The 19699-nt window shown below is 42.7% G+C and overlaps 1 protein-coding gene across 6 annotated transcripts in view; it reads right to left on the bottom strand.

Moving 5' to 3' along the window:
- The window catches only part of LOC109906299 (protein furry homolog), a 221761-nt gene that overhangs the window by 35941 nt on the left and 166121 nt on the right, over positions 1-19699 (bottom strand). For 3 of the 6 annotated variants that reach the window (XM_031790357.1, XM_020503940.2, XM_020503942.2), the window contains exons 52-58: positions 14005-14079; positions 12890-13063; positions 12247-12255; positions 6470-6670; positions 5793-5933; positions 4605-4771; positions 4089-4296 (exon numbers count right to left, since the gene is read on the bottom strand). In XM_031790357.1, coding sequence (XP_031646217.1) covers positions 4089-4296; positions 4605-4771; positions 5793-5933; positions 6470-6670; positions 12247-12255; positions 12890-13063; positions 14005-14079 — 975 coding nt within the window. The remainder of the gene's footprint in view (positions 1-4088; positions 4297-4604; positions 4772-5792; positions 5934-6469; positions 6671-12246; positions 12256-12889; positions 13064-14004; positions 14080-19699) is intronic. The other 3 variants (XM_031790359.1, XM_020503943.2, XM_031790358.1) reach the window with 2 other exon arrangements.

Consider the following 19699-nt stretch of genomic DNA (forward strand, 5'->3'; position numbering starts at 1 on the left):
TTTGCCAGTCCTGTCTGGTACAGCGACGGTGGGTTTGTGCCCCTAGGTGACATTGTTGCCAGTGATGTCTGGTGAGGACCTGCCTTATAACAGGCCTACAAGCCCTCAGTCCAGCCTCTCTCGGCCTATTGCGGACAGTCTGAGCACTAATGGTGGGATTGTGCATTCCTGGTGTAACTTGGGCAGTGGTTGTTGTCATCCTGTACCCGTCCCGCAGGTGTGATGTTCGGATGTACCGATCCTGTGCAGGTGTTGTTACATGTGGTCTGCCACTGCGAGGACGATCAGCTGTCTATCCTGTCTCCTTGTAGCTCTGTCTTCGGCGTCTCACAGTACGGACATTGCAATTTATTGCCCTGGCCACATCTGCAGTCCTTATGCCTCCTTGCAGCATGCCTAAGGCACGTTCACGCAGATGAGCAGGGACCCTGGGCATCTTTCTTTTGGTGTTTTTAGAGTAGAAAGGCCTCTTTAGTATCCTAAGTTTTCATAACTGTGACCTTAATTGCCTACCGTCTGTAAGCTGTTAGTGTCTTAATGACCGTACCACAGGTGCATGTTCATTAATTGTTTATGGTTCGTTGAACAAGCATGGGAAACAGTGTTTAAACCCTTTACAAAAGAAGATCTGAAGTTATTTGGATTTTTACGAATTATCTTTGAAAAGACAGGGTCCTGAAAAAGTGACGTTTCTTTTTTTGCTGAGTTTAGAAGAATACTCGCTTGGGGATAGTGTGGTTTCCAACTTATCATAAGGTACTCTACCTCAGGCGAGCAATACCTCAAGACATCGCTCACCAGCTGTTATTGACAAAAAGACACCCCACCCATCCCTCGTCTTACCAGAAATAGTTTCTCTGTTCTGCCGGTGCATTGAAAATCACTCCAGCTCTATATTGTCCGTGTAGTCGTTCAGCCACGACTCTGTGAAACGTAGGATATTACAGTTCTTAATGTCCCATTGGTAGGATAATCGTAGGTCATCCATTTTTATTTTCCAATGATTGCATGTTAGCAAGTAGAATTGATGGCAACGGGACTTTACTCGCTCACCTACAGATTCTCAAAAGGCAGCCTGATCTGTGTCCTCTTTTCCTCCGTCTTTTCTTCACCAAATTATGTGATTCTGGGTCTGTTCCCGGGAGAGCAGTGTATCTTTCTCGTCGGGCTCGTTTTAAAGAAAAAAAAGCTTCTTTCAGTCCGTGGTGAGTAATCCCAGTGTTGATGTTCAGAAGTTATTTTCGGTCATAAGAGACAGTAGCAGCAACATTATGTGCAAAATAAGTTTAAAAAAATAAGTTACAAACAATGCAAAAAATAGCACAATTTATTACGGGCATGTAAAACGTCAACCATCCTCTTCGGCGCCATTTTTCTAGTCTTTTAAGAAACATTTGTGTGTTGAAAATGCCTAACCACTTCATAATCTATTTGCATAGACTTCAAACAGACCAGACACCTCAATGTGTTTCTTCAAGGTGCCAAACCCCAAAAGATTTAATGCGTCGCTCAGTTATGTAGAGCCATGCCATCGTGGAAAGCTCTGCCCCCAGAGGTTACTCAGGTAAAAAGCAAGTTTAGCTCACACTCCTCTCCTCTTTCTAAAGATCTAATTTAACTGTACTGTATATGGTGTCTTTATTGAGTTAGTTCATATAAGGATATGTCAATTTAAGTAAATTCATTCGGCCCTTATCTATGGATTTCACGACTGGGAAAACAGATATGCATCTGTTGGTAGGGGTCGTGGACCAGAAAACCAGTCAGTATCTGTTGTGACCATTATTTGCCTCATGCAGCGTGACAGAGTTGGTCAGACTGTTGATTGTGGAATGTTGTCCCACTCCTCTTCAATGGCTGTGCGAAGTTGCTGGATGCTGGCGGGAACATGCTGTCGTACACGTCGATCACATCCCAAACACGCTCAATGGGTGAGTATGCAGGCCATAGAAGAACAGACATTTTACATGTGGAACATTTTCTGGGAATTTTTTTATTCATCAACATGGGACCAACATTTGACATGTTGTATTTATATTTTTGTTCAATGTATAACCCTTATTTTTGTATTTTGAATTTAATGTTATATCTTATGTTGTCCTTGTCTATTACTGTTCTGTACTTTATCTATTTGTACGTTTTATGTGGACCACAGGAAGAGCAGCTGCTGCTTGTTCAATAGCTAATGGGGATCCTAAAAAACGAAACATCAGTGTAATGACATACAGTGCATTTGGAAAGTATTCAGACCACTTTTTCCACTTTGTTACGTTACAGCTTTATTCTAAAATGAATTAAATCATTAACACATCTACACACAATACACCATCATTTGCAAATAAATAATACATATTTTTAGACCCTTTACTCAGTACTTTGTTGAAGCACCTTTGGCAGCGATTACAGCCTCGAGACTTCTTGGGTATGACGCTACAAGCTTGGCACACCTGTATTTGGGGAGTTTCTCCTGTTCTTCTCTGCAGATCCTCTCAAGCTCTCTCAGGTTGGATGGGGAGTGTTGCGCCACAGCTATTTTCAGGTCTCTCCAGAGATCTACGGTCGAGTTCAAGTCTAGGCTCTGGCCCGAAGCCACTCCTGCGTAGTCTTGACTGTGTGCTTAGGGTCTTTGTCCTGTTGGAAGGTGAACCTTCCTGAGCAGGTTTTCATCAAGGATCTCAGTACTTTGCTCTGTTCATCTTTCCCTCAATCCTGACTAGTCTCCCAGTCCCTGCCGCTGAAATAAATCCCCACAGCATGATTCTTCCACCATCATGCTTCACCGTAGGGATGGTAACACGTTTCCTCCAGATGAACCTCTTGGCATTCAGACCAGAGAATCCTTAGGTGCCTTTTGGCAAACTCCAAGCGGGCTGTCATGTGCTTTTTTTAACCGAGGAGTGGCTTCCGTCTGGCCACCCTACAATAAAGGCCTGATTGGTGGAGTGCTGCAGAGATGGGTGTCCTTCTGGAAGGTTCTCCCATCTCCACAGAGGAACTCCAGAGCTCTGTCAGTGACCATCAGGTTCTTGGTCACCTTCCTGACCAAGGCCCTTCTCTCCAGATTACTCAGTATGTCTGGGCGGCCAGCTCTAGGGAGAGTCGTGGTGGTTCAAAACTTCTCCCTTTTAAGAATGATGGAGGCCACTGTGTTCTTGGGGAACATCAATACTGCAGAATTTTTTTGGTACCCTTCCCCAGATCTGTGCCTCGACACAATACTGTCTGAGCTCCACGGACAATTCCTTCGACCTCATGGCTTGGTTTTTGCTCTAACATGCACTGTCAACTGTGAGACCTTATATAGACAGGTGTGTGCCTTTCCAAATCATGTCCAATTAATTGAATTTACCTCAGGTGGTCTCCAATCAAGTTGTAGAAACATCTCAAGGATGATCAATGGAAACAGGATGCACCTGAGCTCAATTTCGAGTCTTATGTAAATAAGGTATCTGTTTTTATGTCTAAAAATCTGTTTTCACTTCGTCATTATAGGGTATTGTGTGTAGATTGATGAGGAAGCATGTTTATTTAATCAATTTTAGAATAAGGCTGTAACGTAACAAAATGTGGAAAAAGTAAAGGAGTGTGAATAATTTTCGAATGCACTGTAGTCCGGGTTTGACTGACATAGTATGGCAGATAGGACACTTAATTGCTGATTTATAGGCCATGGTCAAAAGTAGTGCACTATACAGGGAATAGGTTGCCATTTGGGACACAACTGGTGTCTTTTGAGATGCAGACTGGGTTCTGTATTACCAGGTCCTGACGCGGTACCGGAAGGTCTCTTTGGCCGTTACGATAGATTCAGATGGTTTACTCGTTTCAGCAACAACAAAAAATAAATATATAATTTTCAATGGAAGGAGACACGAAGTGACATTCTAAGATTTGACTGTTGGCAACTATAGTTGCGAATTTCAGTAACACAACTTTGTGATAACCAATCAGAAAAGGGAAGCTCTCGCTAGCCAGCTTAAACACTGTGCTCGATAGGCTACCACCAACGATACCTTTTCCAATGCTCTAAAAAATAAACGCACAGGGGGGAGAGCACAGATAGTGAACAATGTGTATCCACCATCTACCTGGAAGAAGGAGGAGAAGACTTGGAAGGTGTAGATGGCGCAGGAGCCGTCTGAGTCGGACACCAGCTGGTTGATGTGCCTCCGCCACGCCTCGTCGGCGTCGTCACACACCGCCGGCTGGAACGCCGCCAGGATGGCCGAGAAGAAGGGTGACGGAGGAAGGGAAGAACGAGACTCCATCAGCTCGTCTCTCTCCTCCTCGCCGAGACTGGTGGGGTAAACCAGGCACACACATGAAGAAATAGCAGCATTCAAGCAGCACACTTCAGACCCTCATGCTGACCAGAACTATATTGTGCCTGCTTACATAATAGTATTTTACCATTCAGTAGTATGAAAAGGTTATAAATACTGACAAAAGCACTGTTGCAGGTTTGATTAGACTTTCATGATCACATTTTATGACCAATTCCATTACAATTAATAAGCATTTATTGGCCTGAAATGTATAAAGCACTATAAAAACTCTTTCATTAACCACGTTTTCTTCTAACAGACCTGAACAGTGCTATGTACCTGGGCAGTGCGCTGAAGTCCAGGTCCAGTTCTCCTCGGTCGTCTCCCGGAGCCAGATTTTCCAGGCTGAAGCTGTCGCCGCTGCAGTCAAACCCTGGCAGGAGGTCACTGATGGACAGGTCATCCTCATGGATGTTCGTGTCCTCGTCTTCTACTGATACCTCAGCCTAGAGGGAGAGAGGAAAGGAGGGAGGGACTTACTCGAAGTGCCGGCATCAGATGGGCAATATCAGGTTGCGTTCCAAATGGCACCCTACTCCCGAGGTAGTGCACTACTTTGACTAGGGTTCATAGGGCTCTGGTCAAAAGTAGTGCACTATATAGGGAAAAGGGTGCTATTTGGGAAGCACTCAATGTAGTACCCCCAGCCAATTTGATCTATTCCAGTACTTCAAAACTGTCTGTAGTTACTTGAGGACAGGTTTGGGAAACACTGATGGGGTTCTACTGATGGAATCCAGTGAGTGACGGTAAATCACTGAGAGCACTGTGTTAAAGCATTCCATGAATCCATTATTATTACATGCACTCAAATATTCTTGATTATGTGCTTTTGGGGGAATATGCATAATATTGCTGAATGATGAGAATGACTCACAATTATGACACTTTCCTCCTAAAGGTAAGACATTTTTTGAAAGTACAGTATTAGGAATAAATGATAGGCACACTGCCCTTTCCAATGGACAAAGATACTCTATGCTGTGTTTAATTTCACATTTGGTTACGTTTTCACGAGTGTGTACAAATTATGCCAATTGTTTCAGACACAGAAAGAGAACCACCTTGCTACCAAACAACCACAAAACCACAAAACCCCAAGAACACAGCAATACTATTCCTCAAAAGATAGTATTGAATATAAATGGAAGCATTTGCAGCACCAACCAGCCCATGACCCAACACATTAGATAATAGGTGTAAGAGCAGGTATTAGAAGATTTAGCTGTGACATGCAGCTAACTAGAAGCTGAAGACTACAGACGGGGTCCTGCCATATCCTCTCTGGAGAAAATCTTGAAGATTCACAGAGAAATACACATAATACCTTATTGAGAAACATCAACACTTATCGCTAAAATCGAACTGCGAAAGGATAGGATATAATTGTATTATTTGGCAGCGTTGATGGGAGGAATAGGAGTGAGTGGGCACCCATATCTCAGACACTCTGATGTACTTATTCACCCTCGACATTGAATTCTCTGCCAGCGAGATCTCGAAACTGGACGTTCGGGTGTGCAGAGGAGGGTCAGCGGATGAGTTGTCACCGGAGGTGTACAGAGAGTCCAGTTGATTGACCTCCTCGGTGGGGGAGAGATTCACAATCTGCAACGAGACAAAAATACAGCTCAGAGTCCTCCTCCAGTCTAATCATCAGATCCGGGTTAAAATAGTATTCGCTTTCTTTCAAATATTTGGATTGATCGATCGGCTAGGTTTACACTTTCGGACTATTACCTTGGTTCTATGGCACCAGGCGAGCTTGAAGTATTTGGAAGTAAACAAATACTACTTGAACCAGTGCCAGATGGGCGAGGTTTGCACTTTTGGGACCATTCCATTGGTTCCATGAACTTGATCGAGCTTGAAGTACTTTGAAGAAAACAAATACTATTTGAACCCAGATCTGCTAGTCAGGACATCATGCACAAGGCAACTGTTGTGAGAGAAAACCATTCCACAATACATAGTGCAAACAATGCTCTGCTGCCAGGAGGCAGCAGAGCATGCCTCCTGGTTGTGTCCTAGCAATTGTAACCGTTTATACATGGTCAGATATTATTTAATCCCCCCAATAGTTAAGGTTAGGATTGGGGGGGGGGAGATAATCTGATCCTAGGTCTGTGGTTAGAGAGACGTACCACCTGGGAGTGAGAGAGGATCTGGCTGGCGGTGATGGACTCTTCCTCTGAGGATTCCTCTGAGTCCTGGTGGGTGAACTGGCCTAGGCTGGGTGTGCTGCTGGACAGCTCACTGTCATCCAGGGGCACCATGTCACTCCTGTCCAGGCTATCCATGGAGCGTCTCCGCACCCCCCAGTTGAAGCTGTCCATCGTCTCCCCCTGCGAGGACGATCCACACAGCTTTAAGAAACTAGACGACACAGAGCCAGATGCCTCACACATACACTCACAGGGGTCTACGCAGACACACACACAAAGGGGTCTACACACCGCACGCACACACATACACAGTGGTCTAAACCCATGCATGGGGCGGCAGCGTAGCCTAGTGGTTAGAGCGTTGGACTAGTAACCGGAAGGTTGCGAGTTCAAACCCCCGAGCTGACAAGGTACAAATCTGTCGTTCTGCCCCTGAACAGGCAGTTAACCCATTGTTCCCAGGCCGTCATTGAAAATAAGAATATGTTCTTAACTGACTTGCCTGGTTAAATAAAGGTAAAATAAAAAAATAAATAAAATGCACGCACACACAGGGGTTTACACACACACACACACACACACACACAGAGTAACCAGCAGCCACAAATACCTGACCATGCAGTGAAAGTCAAATCAAGGCTGATCTTCATGTGAGAGTTACCCAATGACAATGTCAACAGCCTCACTTATACCATTTCACACTACTGAGCGGAGGTGATACAAGCCAAGCTGAGATGTACTACCCTAGCATGGTTACACATTCAACCACAGTTGCTGGAACTGTGCTGATGGACCACGTGAACAGAAAATATCCAAGACAGCACAGTACGGTTTGGCAAGTCACGTGAAAAAGTAGTCTTTTAGAGCATCATAAAGAAAACGTTCCAATGGATCAAAATAGCCCTCTTAACAAAAACTGAAAAACAACTTGAGTATGGCTCCACTGGGAGCTTTTTGGACTTCCTAAATATTGTGTAGTATTATCATCCCCCTGAGCCTAATGGCCTCAGTCTAGTTTCAGATCCTCCTGGGTGAAGTTTCCTCTAGGTACAGCTTCCCCTCCCCCAATCCTAACCATTACAGGGGAAAATGCAAAACTGACCCAAGATGTGTCTAGTGGAAACGTCATCCTACACCAGTTCAGATGCCAAATTACTTTCCATCAGGTCACGATTCTGGAGAATCCAACCAGCCTCCTCAGGGCTGCATTTCATATGGCACCCTACATTCTTATGAGCCCTGGTCAAAAGTAGTGCATTATAAAGGGAATAGGGTGCCATTTGGAATACAGTCCAGGTCACCACATCAGGCAGGACAGATCCTGGACCTGTGGTGACTGACTAGCTTCATAATATTTTATTCTGGTGGAAAGCCAGGGCTAGCCTGGTCCCAGATCTGTTTGAGCCTGCCTGTAGTCCCAGCTAACAATTCTAGGGAAAGAGAATGTTTTTGTAATGTTACCCATAACGTTCCCCTGATGTTTGAGTGTCCAGTTTTCCATTAGTTAGGGGAACATATGTATGTTAACAAAAACATCCTGAGAACCTATTTAGCATGTTTTGACATTAGAGTTAGAACATTTCCTTATTGTTTATCCTATTCCCCACATCCCTGACCACTGGCTGCGTCCCCTCTTACTTCAAGATGGCCAGAGTCGATCCACTCCTCAAGAAACCAACACTTGACCCCGCTGACGTTAAAAACTACAGACCAGTATCCCTTCTTTTATTTCCAAAACACTTGAGCGTACGGTCTCTGACCAACTCTCTCGTTATCTCTAGCAGAATAATCTTCTTGACCCTAACCAGTCAGGCTTCAAGGCGGCTCAATCAACTGAGACCACTCTCCTCTGTGTCACAAAGGCTCTCCGCTCTGCCAAACGCTCTCCTCTGTTCTCATCCCCCTAAGTCTACCTGCTGCCTTTGACACCATGAACCATCAGATCCTCCGTCACTCGGCTCAGTCATATCCTCACATGGTCTCTCTTATCATTTCTATGCGGATGACCGCTATTCTCCTCTGCCCCTCTGATACCCAGGTGGCGACACGCATCTCTGCATGCCTGGCAGACATCTCAGCTTGGATGTCGGCCCGAAACCTCAAATTCAATCTCAACAAAACGGAGCTGCTCTTCCTCCCGGGAAAGGCCTGCTTGCTCCAAGACCTCTCCATCACGGTTGACAACTCCACGGTGTCCCCCTCCCAGAGTGTAAAGAACCTTGGCGTGACCCTGGACAACACTGTCATTTTCTGCAAATCAGTGACTCGCTCCTGCAGGTTCATGCTCTACAACATCCATAGAGTACGAGCTTTCCTCACACAGGAAACGGTGCAGGTTCTAATCCAGGCACTTGTCATCTCCCATCTAGATTACTGCAACTCTCTTGGCTGGGCTACCCGCTTGTGTCAAACCCCTGTAATTGATCCAGAACATCGCAGCCCACATGGTGTTCAACCTTCCTAAGTTCACCCACTCCTCCACACACTGGCTTCCAGTCGAAGCTCGCATCATCTTCAAGACCCTGCTGCTTGCCTATGGAGCAGCAAGGGGAACTGCACCTCCTTACCGTCAGGCTATTCTCAAACCTTAAATCCTAACCAGAGTACTCCATTCCGCCACTTCTGGTCTCTTGGCCCTCCCACCCCTACGGGAGGTCAGCTTCCGCTCAGCCCAGTCAAAGCTCTATGTCCTAGTACCCCAATGGTGGAAAAAGCTTCCCCTCAAAGTCCAGGCCCATCTTTCGAAAATCGCATGAAATCTTACCTCTTTGAAGAGTATCGTAAATAACTCAGTGCCTCCGAACCCCCCCCCCAAATTAAAATGCACTTGTCTTTTCCCACTAGCACTAACTGTGCTGATGAATGCTTTGTTGAGGGAAAATGTACTTGATATGATTGTGATGCGTTGTCTCACCTACCTAAATTGTTAGTCGCTCTCGATAACATTGTCGACTAAATGACTAAAATTTGAAATGTAAAGTCATGGTCCCCTGGAGGTTTTTGTCTAGTTCCCGGGTTGTTCCTGTGACGTCCCCAAAACATTTTTAGGACCTCCCGATGCTCCCAAAGAAATGTTCTCCGGAGAAAAAAAAAAAAACATGTTTCTTTACACACCACCCCTTGTTACGGTTGCTGAGCCCATCAAGGTCCTGATTGGTGAACCACTGATACATTCACAGCTCTTTTTCTGTTGGCAAGGGACAAACAGTGCTATCAACATACATAATTTTCAGCTAACATATTTGACACTTTGTGCATGTTCATTTCCAGTAATTATTATTCTTCACTTTTTAACAAATAACCTCTCGGTTCACAGCATACTGATCTTACTGCTACACCACCGTCAAAGACTGATTTCACCGACAATGTAAAACTTTGAAGTAAAAAGTACACTAAATCAAAAATACTTTATTTTTCATTGGAGTAACATTAAACAGAGTAATATGCCCACCAAAATGAGATAAATAAAACAGACAACCCCTAAAATGTATGAAATAAGTCAATCAAATCAACGATGAGACAATAATCAGATTAACTAACAACTGACACACACATTGTGGAGTAGCAAGAAGATCAGAATGCCGTGACCCAAGATCTGAGTTCAAACACCAGGTAATAATAATTACTGTGTCTTTCAGAAAGTATTCACACTCGTTGACTTTGTTGTGTTACAACGTGGGATTTTCAAGTCATGCCATTAAAGTTCAAGCCGACTTAAGTCAAAACTGTAGCTAGGCCACTCAGGAAAATTCAATGTCTTGGTAAGCAACTCCAGCGTATCACTGTTCTTTATTAAAAGCTCTGACGAAGGCCTTGAGGCCGATACATAAGCTTAATAAAGAACAGTGATACTAGCAAGAGCAGTGTGCGAGTTTCTCTTTTCTTTCAGGTTATTGTACTGCTGAAAGGTGAATTTGTCTCCCAGTATCTGTTGGAAAGCACAACTAGGTTTTCCTCTAGGATTTTGCTTGTGCTTAGCTCTATTACATTTATTTTTCTCCTAAAAAAAACTCCCTAGTCCTTGCCGATGACAAGCATACTGATAACATAATGCAGCCACCACCATTCTTGAAAACATGAAGAGTGGTACTCTATGATGTGTTGTATTTGCCCCAAACATAACATTTTGTATTCAGGACACTGACAACATAATTCCATTCCGACATTATGGGGTATTGTGTGTAGACCAGTGACACAAAATCTGAACTTAATCGATGTTCAAATCAAATCAATTTATATAGCCCTTCGTACATCAGCTGATATCTCAAAGTGCTGTACAGAAACCCAGCCTAAAACCCCAAACAGCAAGCAATGCAGGTGTAGAAGCATTTTAAATTCAGGCTGCAATCACAACAAAGTGTGGAAAAAGTCAAGGGGCGTGAATACTTTCTGAAAGCACTGTATATGAACATCACAATATAATCTTGTAAAGCAAAGTGTTTCAAATATGTAAGTTGAAAACATTGCGTGTTGAAAGTACTGTTTGTGTGTGTGGGTGTCCCTAACCTTGCAAACAGACAAAAAGCTGTAAATGGATAAGTGGTTCACCAATCAGGGCGATGGGCTCGGCAACCATAATAAGGGGTGGTGTGTAAAGAAACAAGTATTTTTCTTCCGGGGGAACGTTTCTTTAGGATCATCAGGCATAGGCCTAAAAACTTCTTTAGGGAAGTCCCTAGAAAAAGCTGGGAACTAGAAAAAAAAACTCCAGGGGACCATGACTGAACGTCCTTGTACACAGGAAAGTTCTTGCAACGTTCCCATGAAACCTATCTAGAAAATGAATGACTTATAGTCTGAGAACATGGCAACCATGTTCTGTGTATGTTTGGTGTGACGTTGATTAGATATCCTCCTAACCCTAAGAAAACTGGACACATTAATCTTCTTACAATGATCCCATGAAACGTGTCTAGAACACTAATATTGAATATTCAGAGAACACGGTAACCACGTTCTGGGTAAGTTCTGTTTGATATTAAGGAGATGGTCTCTTGAAAACAGTCCTTGCACATCACTGGAACATTGCTATGAAAATGTTAGGCAATGACCTAATGACGTTTGTTGCTAGCTGGGATGACAGATGGGGTGGGGTTTTGCCCTTTTTGTTTTTCTACATATGTACATAGTGTTATTATTATGGAAATTATTGACATGTATTAGAATCAATGCCATTCTAACATAATTCACTGTACATGACTGGTATTAAATAATAATCTGAGCAAATGCAACATAAATGGAGAGGAATCTGTAAGTAGTGCATTGTGTAGGGAATAGGGTGCATTTGGGACATTACCTCAACAGTGATCAACAGCTGATTATTAAGTTGCATACTACTCGTTTAAGAGCAATAAGTCTGCTCATATCCAGTGAATGGAAGGTTGTGTGTAATGTGTGATGGGATTCTGTTAGCTCGGACGTGACCTACATGATGCTATAGTATCCCTCTGACAGGAAGTACTAAGAACACAGGCCCTGACATGAAGTGTAGAGTCTTAAGTGAGGACTTGACTTAACATTAGGGTGAGTAAACCCTGAACACACTCCAAAAATGTGCGTGAGCATGCACAGTGCTACTGTATCACACACCTCCATAGGGAAAGAATCCACCCTATGTAGCGCACTACTGTAGAGCTCTGTTAAAAAGTAGTGCACTACATAGGGAATAGGGTACTGTTTGGATCCATAGACTACTACATCCCACTACATTCCATCTACACAATACAGTAATTGCATTGCAACATGACTGGACTTACCTGGATCTCCTAGATGGTGGCACAGACAAAAACAGAAAAAAAATAAACCCACATTACATTAGAGGATAGAAGAGAAGAAATTAAAGTAGACACAACAAAGTGTCCTGGAGATGTGTTGAGACCATAGAATTATAAAGGGCCACCCATTATGGCTTCATTGAGATGCCCCTTCTAGTAATTCCATTCGTATGGTTGAGACACTCATTTGGGATTGAGAACGTTTCTAGCTCTCTGATTTAATGATTACACTAATACTGTGTACATTAGTGTCATATGTACACAGTACTTATTGATTATGATTATGATTTTTTTTAACCTCTATCATAAGGTTTGGGAGACTGAGGTTCCATAACAGCACTACACACTGAGTACGTCTGTGCACTGCAACACTACATCCAGGGAACTTATATGGGTTGTGAGTGATTTGGCCAATGCATTCACGTCTTCCACCCTTTCACACACCACTAAATATTCTCAGCCCTGACAGTCAGCTTGCCTGCTTAAACCAGAGGACCACATTGGAAATAAACTGTAATAAGCTGTTTTCTTTTTGCGTTTATCCTCAATGATTTCAAAGGCCTTGCATCCAGGTGCGTGATTAGAATTATGTTTTTAAATGATCAAATCAATCAACCATTCTCACCTCTCCTTCCTCTAGCTCCACGTCCAGGAAGTCAAAGTCTCTGAAGACTCTGAATTGTTGTTCGGACGTGGTGTCATCCATGTTGTTGTCCTGCTCCTGAGTCCCGTCTTCAGATGACACCAGGCTGGGCTGCAGATCCATCAGGTCCAGCTCGCCACAGCTGGAGAAGATCACCTGGGGACGGGAGGATACATAGGGGTGTGTTAAAAGCATACGTGGGAGTACCACACTCCATTTTTAAAAAAGCATGCTTAAATCTACAATTCATATCAAAACAAATATAATTCTTATCAATCTTTTTCATATGAGATCACGGTGCATAAACATTACTATGTCTATTTTTGAAACATCTTCCATATTAAATAACCAGTCATGTTAGACAATCTTAAGGCACTACTATGACATTGTTGAGGGGTTAAGAATGACGTGTAACCATACATACTGAGTGCACAAAACATTAGGAACACCTTTATAATATTGAGTTGGACCCCCTCAGAACAGCCTCAATTCGTCAGGGATGGACTTTACAAGGTGTCGAAAGCATTCCACAGGGATGCTGGGCCACGTTGACGCCAATGCTTCCCACAGTTGTGTCAAGTTGGCTAGATGTCCTTTGAGAGGTGGACCATTCTTGATACACACGGGAAACTGTTGAGCGTGCCAAACCAAGCAGCGTTGCAGTTCTTGGCACACTCAAACAGGTGCGCCTGCCACCTACTACCATACCCTGTTCAAAGGGACTTAAGTCTTTCCCATTCACCCTCTGAATTGCACAGATACACAATCAGCCTCTCAATTTGGCGTAAAAATCTTTAACCTGTCTCCTCCCCTTTATTTACACTGATTGAAGTGGATGTAACAGGTGACATCAATAAGGGATTATAGTTTTCACCTGGTCAGTCTGTCATGGAAAGAGCAGGTGTTTCTAATGTGTTTTGTGCACTCAGTGTATAACTTTCACAAAATGCCTGCAATATGAGTAGGCCATTATCACAATCAGTGTGTCTAATTGTTGAATAAGTGATGACTGCTTTCTTTCAGTGATTCTGAACAAAAAAGTTAACTTTTATGAATTCTCAACATTAACTGTGTGTGTTTTTGTGTGTGTGTCTCACCGAAGGATTTTTGGTGAGCCCCAATCCCTGTCCACACAGACACAACACATTCACCAGCTTCTCCCGTGTCCTCTTCTGCAGATATGGAGAGAAGAGAGAAGTGAGGTGACGTCCCACCAGAGCAGAGCAGAGCTGCGTTGTTCAGATTGTTGAGTAGGACCTCTGAGCGGACAGCGACGCAACAAATCAGATTACGTCAATATAAATATAAAAACATGATCTGACCGTGCAACTCTTTCAAGGAAATGCATCATCACTGCCCTCCATCTTGAAAACTTGGCTGCTGTCATGCACAATTTTGTGATTGCATTAACAGTAGATCACAATACTAAAAGATAGTTGAGTAAAATTTCCTTTAAGCTACAGACTCTTTTTACTTCTGTTGTTTCCTTTAAAAAGACTACCCTGTTCCTGCCCACTGTAAACATTGGATAACTTGAACACCATAGGAATATTTGTTCTACTTAAAGTACACAGAAATGTACTCAAATTTTTCTGTCATCACACAAGTTTAGAAGATTTGACGTATCGTTGACTCGAGCCAAGAGCGCAACACATACACATTGAACTATGCTCAACTTTGTCGTGCTGGTCCAGCCATCCTTCCAGAAGTTTTGCCTTCACACGGCCTGTCTGCCCGTTCTGTGGTGTCCGCATGGTCCTAAATCCAGATGTCTAAACACTCCAAACAGCCACCTCACATTCTGAAATTGCATTTGTCCCTACACCAGCTTTAGATTGATTAAAATTAAAATAAAAAAATAGACAAATGTGTGGTTGGGTAGACTGTTTAGACATCTGGATTTAGGACCGCAGACACCACAGAACGGGCTGACAGGCCGTGTGAAGGCAAAGCTTCTGGAAGGCTGGCTGGACCAGCATGGCAGAGTTGAGCATAGTTCAAGGTGTATATGTTGCACTCTTCTCTTTCACCAAGTTGTAAAAGGAAGCAGATCAGAAACTGGTTACTCTTTAGTTGACTGATATAGCTAGTAAGGTAACAATTGTTTAACTTTACAGAAAAAAAAACTAAACTAGTGTTTAGTCGCAGTGCTGAGCTAGTACTGTAAATGAAATGTAACGTTAGGTAATGTTTCATCCCCTCCCGACTGAGATGAAGGAATAATAGTAGTATATAGTATACTAATATATATATATATATGTGTGGTGTGTATACTAATATATGTATACATACATGTAGTATACATACATGTAGTATACATACATACAGTATACATACATGTAGTATACATACATACAGTATACATACATACACACACACCACACACACATATATATATACACATATATATAGTAGTAATAGTAGCTACCACAGCCAGGTCATATCTAGCCTCAGTACTTTAAGTCTTCTAGTTTAAGTCAAAAGTTTACATACACCTTAGCAAAATACCTTTAAACATTGAATTTTGAAAAACTCATTACATTTAACGCTAGTAAAAATTCCCTGTCTTAGGTCAGATAGGATCAGCATTTGATTTTAAGAATGTATAGTAGAGAGAATTATTTATTTCAGCTTGTATTTCTTTCATCACATTCCAAGTGGGTCAGAAATTCACATACAAAAAAAATTGTATTTGGTAGCATTGCCTTTAAATTGTTTCACTTGGGTCAAACGTTTCGTTTAGCCTTCCACAAGCTTCCCACAATAAGTTGGGTGAATTTTGGCCCATTCCCCCTGACAGAGCTGGTGTAACTGAGTCAGGTTTGTAGGCCTCCTTGATCGTACACGCTTTTTTAGTTCTGCCCACAAATTTTCTATAGGATTGATGTCAGGGCTTTGTGTTGGCCACTCCAATACCTTGACTTTGTTGTCCATAAGCCATTTTGCCACAACTTTGGAAGTATGCTTGGGGTCATTGTCCATTTGGAAGACCCATTTGCGACCAAGCTTTAACTACCTGACTGATGTCTTGAGATGGTGCCTCAATATAGCCACTTCATTTTCCTTTCCTCATGAAGCCATCTATTTTGTGAGGTGCACCAGTCCCCTCCTGCAGTAAAGCACCTCCACAACATGATGCTGCCACCCGTGCTTCACAGTTGGGATGGTGTTCTTTGGCTTGCAAGCCTCCCGCTTTTTCCTCCAAACATAATGGTCATTATGGCCAAACTGGCCATTCTATTTTTGTTTCATCAGACCAGAGGACATTTCTTCAAAATGTACGATCTTTGTCCCCATGTGCAGTTGCAAACCGTAGTCTGGTTTATTATGGCGGTTTTGGAGCAGTGGCTTCTTCCTTGCTGAGCGGCCTTTCAGGTTATGTCAATATAGGACTCGTTTTACTGTGGATATAGATACATTTGTACCCGTTTCCTCCAGCATCTTCACAAGGTCCTTTGCAGTTGTTTCAGGATTGATTTGCACTTTTCGCACCAAAGTACGTTCATCTCTAGGAGACAGAACGCGTCTCCTTCCTGAGTGGTATGACGGCTGCGTGGTCCCATGGTGTTTATACTTGCGTACTATTGTTTGTACAGATGAACGTGGTACCTTCAGGCATTTGGAAATTGCTCCCAAGGATGAACCAGACTTGTGGAGGTCTACACATTTTTTTCTGAGGTCTTGGCTGATTTCTTTTGATTTTCCCATGATGGTAAGCAAAGAGGCATTGAGTTTGAAGGTAGGCCTTGAAATACATCCACAGGTACACCTCCAATTGACTCAAATTATGTCAATTAGCCTATCAGAAGCTTCTAAAGCCATGACATACTTTTCTGGAATTTTCCAAGCTGTTTAAAAAGGCACAGTCAACTTAGTGCTGACCCACTGGAATTGTGATACTGTGAATTATAAGTGAAATATTCTATCTGTAAACAATTGTTGGAAAAAGTACTTGCGTCATGCACAAAGTAGAGGTCCTAACTGACTTGCCAAAACTGTAGTTTGTTAACAAAACATTTGTGGAGTGGTTAAAAAACAAGTTTTAATGACTCCAACCTATGTGTATGTAAACTTCCGACTTCAACTGTATCTGTCAGAGAGCAGTATGACGTGGCTAGTATTACTATCTAACAGCTGTTTGGATGGAAATATTTTGTAGCCTTTGTTTAGTCTAATTTCAGAAGTAAATGAACTTGCAAGCTTTCACCAGTTGATATACCGTTAGAGAGCTCTGGCAAAAAGTTGGCTAACAGATATTCTTTCTGCCTTAAACTAGACCGGAATCAAATGATGAACCCATCGGCCAACAATTGAAGATTGATATTCTGACGTTTTTTCAGTGCAATGTGAGTTTAATTAGTCAGAATGGCAATGTAACGTTATTGATCTGTCAGTTTCCCTAGCCAATTACCTACTTTTCACACTGACAGTAATAAACACCTGTAATGTTACAGATTTCCCTGTCATGATGCACAGTAGAGGTCTGCGCTGGACTGATTTCTTTATCCCGCTCCCACCCGCTGGCCTTCTGTCTGACACCCACACACTACCGCAAGAACTGGTCCCAAACCCAACCGCAGTATGTGACACAGCTCACTTGCCAGCCATGGTCCCAGCAATTTTGCACCCTATAGGCAATTTCAAACTTGCAAAAATAACTTAAGAAATAGGTTCAATTACCAGAGATTCTTACATGGGCCTTATATTGTATTACTGGGCTATATCAGCCAATAAGAAATTTTATGGGGAGTGGTAAGATTTTCAGACTGTGAAATAATGGGTGATCAATATTTAAGTCTATTTCTAGGCAATGTAAACTATAGCCTAATCATAGGCCTATTAAGGAAGTACATATCCATGGAAAGATAACTGCCCCGTGCTTCTTCACACATGCATAGGCTATATAATACTCTATTTAATTGAGACCACACCTGATCTCGCAGGTAGCTACTGAACTGGAAGCAGCATGAATGAGACGCTTGCTACGTTTTGCTTAGTCCAATAGAATATTGCCCACCTATTAGGAGGACAATTTGCAGGCAGAGGCAAATAAAAGGGTAATCAATACTTAAATGAATAGGCTCAACGGTCGCTCACCATAGTAACCTAACCTGTGTGTGCGTTGTGCCTTTTCAATGATGATTCCATTTTTTGATTGCACTTCGACTCACGTTGGTTGAGCGCCCTCCACTTCTTCCATTATCAATAATCATTTACAGAGACCGTAGTCAACTCATAATTAAGTTAATTTCATATTCAAGTTAACTGCCATGTGACTCTCTGCCTATGTAGGCAGCCTACTCTCACGCCCAACTAGGAGAGGTAGGCTAATGTTGAAGTTGAAGCAGCGAATGTGTGAACAATGCAAAGATATGCACATTTAACACAATAGGTAGGCTAACGCACACAAAGCAGAAAGAGGACCGTTTCCAAATAATCTGTGGGACAACAAAAATATTTGCATCCGAAAGTCATCTTTATGACCCCCCTTGCCCGTAGCATGAAAAATGCTGACTGCGCAGCAAGGTTCCGCAGACATCCAGTAGGAATGCAGCCCTCTAGTGCAGACAGTACACAACAGAATCAGATGGTGACAGGGGTCCCAGCAGGGTCAGACAGTCAGGGAAGACCAGTCTATGGAGGTCAGGGGAATTTTGCAGTATATTAACAATATCAGTGAATGATATAAAGTTCTATCTTGAATTGATGAGTAGACCTACAGTAGCTACAGGACAGCAGCTTAAAGCTACAGTCTGGGAATGGTCATTTCAATTATTGAACCATTATATTATCCAAGAATAGAATCAATGTATAAATGTGCACCAAGGTAATTCTTTGTCATGCCGCGTGTTAGGAGGATCAGATGGTGACGGGGTCTCAGCAGGGTCAGGCAGCGAGGGAAGACCAGTCTGTGACAGAGGTGAGGTGAATTTGAGGACACACCACACTCTGCAGCAAACACTGGAAAAGCCAAATGCCATTTTAAAGGGAGTCTGACAAACCACCAAAGATGATTTCCAAACTGTATCAAGAGTTGATAAAGGCTTTTCCCGATGACACAAATATGTAAAACAAAAATGTGAGGGAGACCTGGTAGAAGCTATTGATGATGAATGGATACATATGTTTGAATGTCCAGTCATGTTCATATAATCTCAGACATAAATTACTACAGTTTAAGGCCATCCATAGAAAGTAGTATATGCCAGTGAAACTGCATTACATGGACTCAGAAATGTCATTCCTCTGCTGAGGTGTAAAACACAAAAGCGGATCCATTTGCATATGTTATGGTCTTGTGAAGGCTGGCGGAATTCTGGCAAACAGTATGTTCTTTTATCTCTGCATGTCTATAGATTCTCACTGTTTTTGTTTGCTTGGAAATGTTGATACTGGAGACTTATCTGAAGAAACTGTGTAACCATTTATAGCGACTAAGAAATGCAATACCATTAATTGGAAGGTTGGTTTTCCTCACACAATGTCAAGTTAAGTATCACTAGCTTTGATTTACTACAAGATTAAGGGTAAACTGGGTAACGGTCATAAGGTCTGGAGGCCTTATATGGAATACAGTTAGAATAAAGGAGTCTGTATTGAAAACATGCCCATGTCAGGGGAGATGCCGATTTAGGAAATCCCTAGCTGCTGGGCTGCTCAATCCTGGCCCTGGGGGTCTTTCGTCCTGTGGGTTGTCGCTTTGGCCTTGGCTTAACACACGCAAAACCAATAATGAATGCTTCACTAAGATCCTAAAGCTGAGTGGGTTGTGTTGGGGGGCGACCCAGCTAT

The sequence above is a fragment of the Oncorhynchus kisutch genome, linkage group LG15, assembly GCF_002021735.2.
Source record: "Oncorhynchus kisutch isolate 150728-3 linkage group LG15, Okis_V2, whole genome shotgun sequence".
In the NCBI taxonomy this organism is placed as follows: domain Eukaryota; kingdom Metazoa; phylum Chordata; class Actinopteri; order Salmoniformes; family Salmonidae; genus Oncorhynchus; species Oncorhynchus kisutch.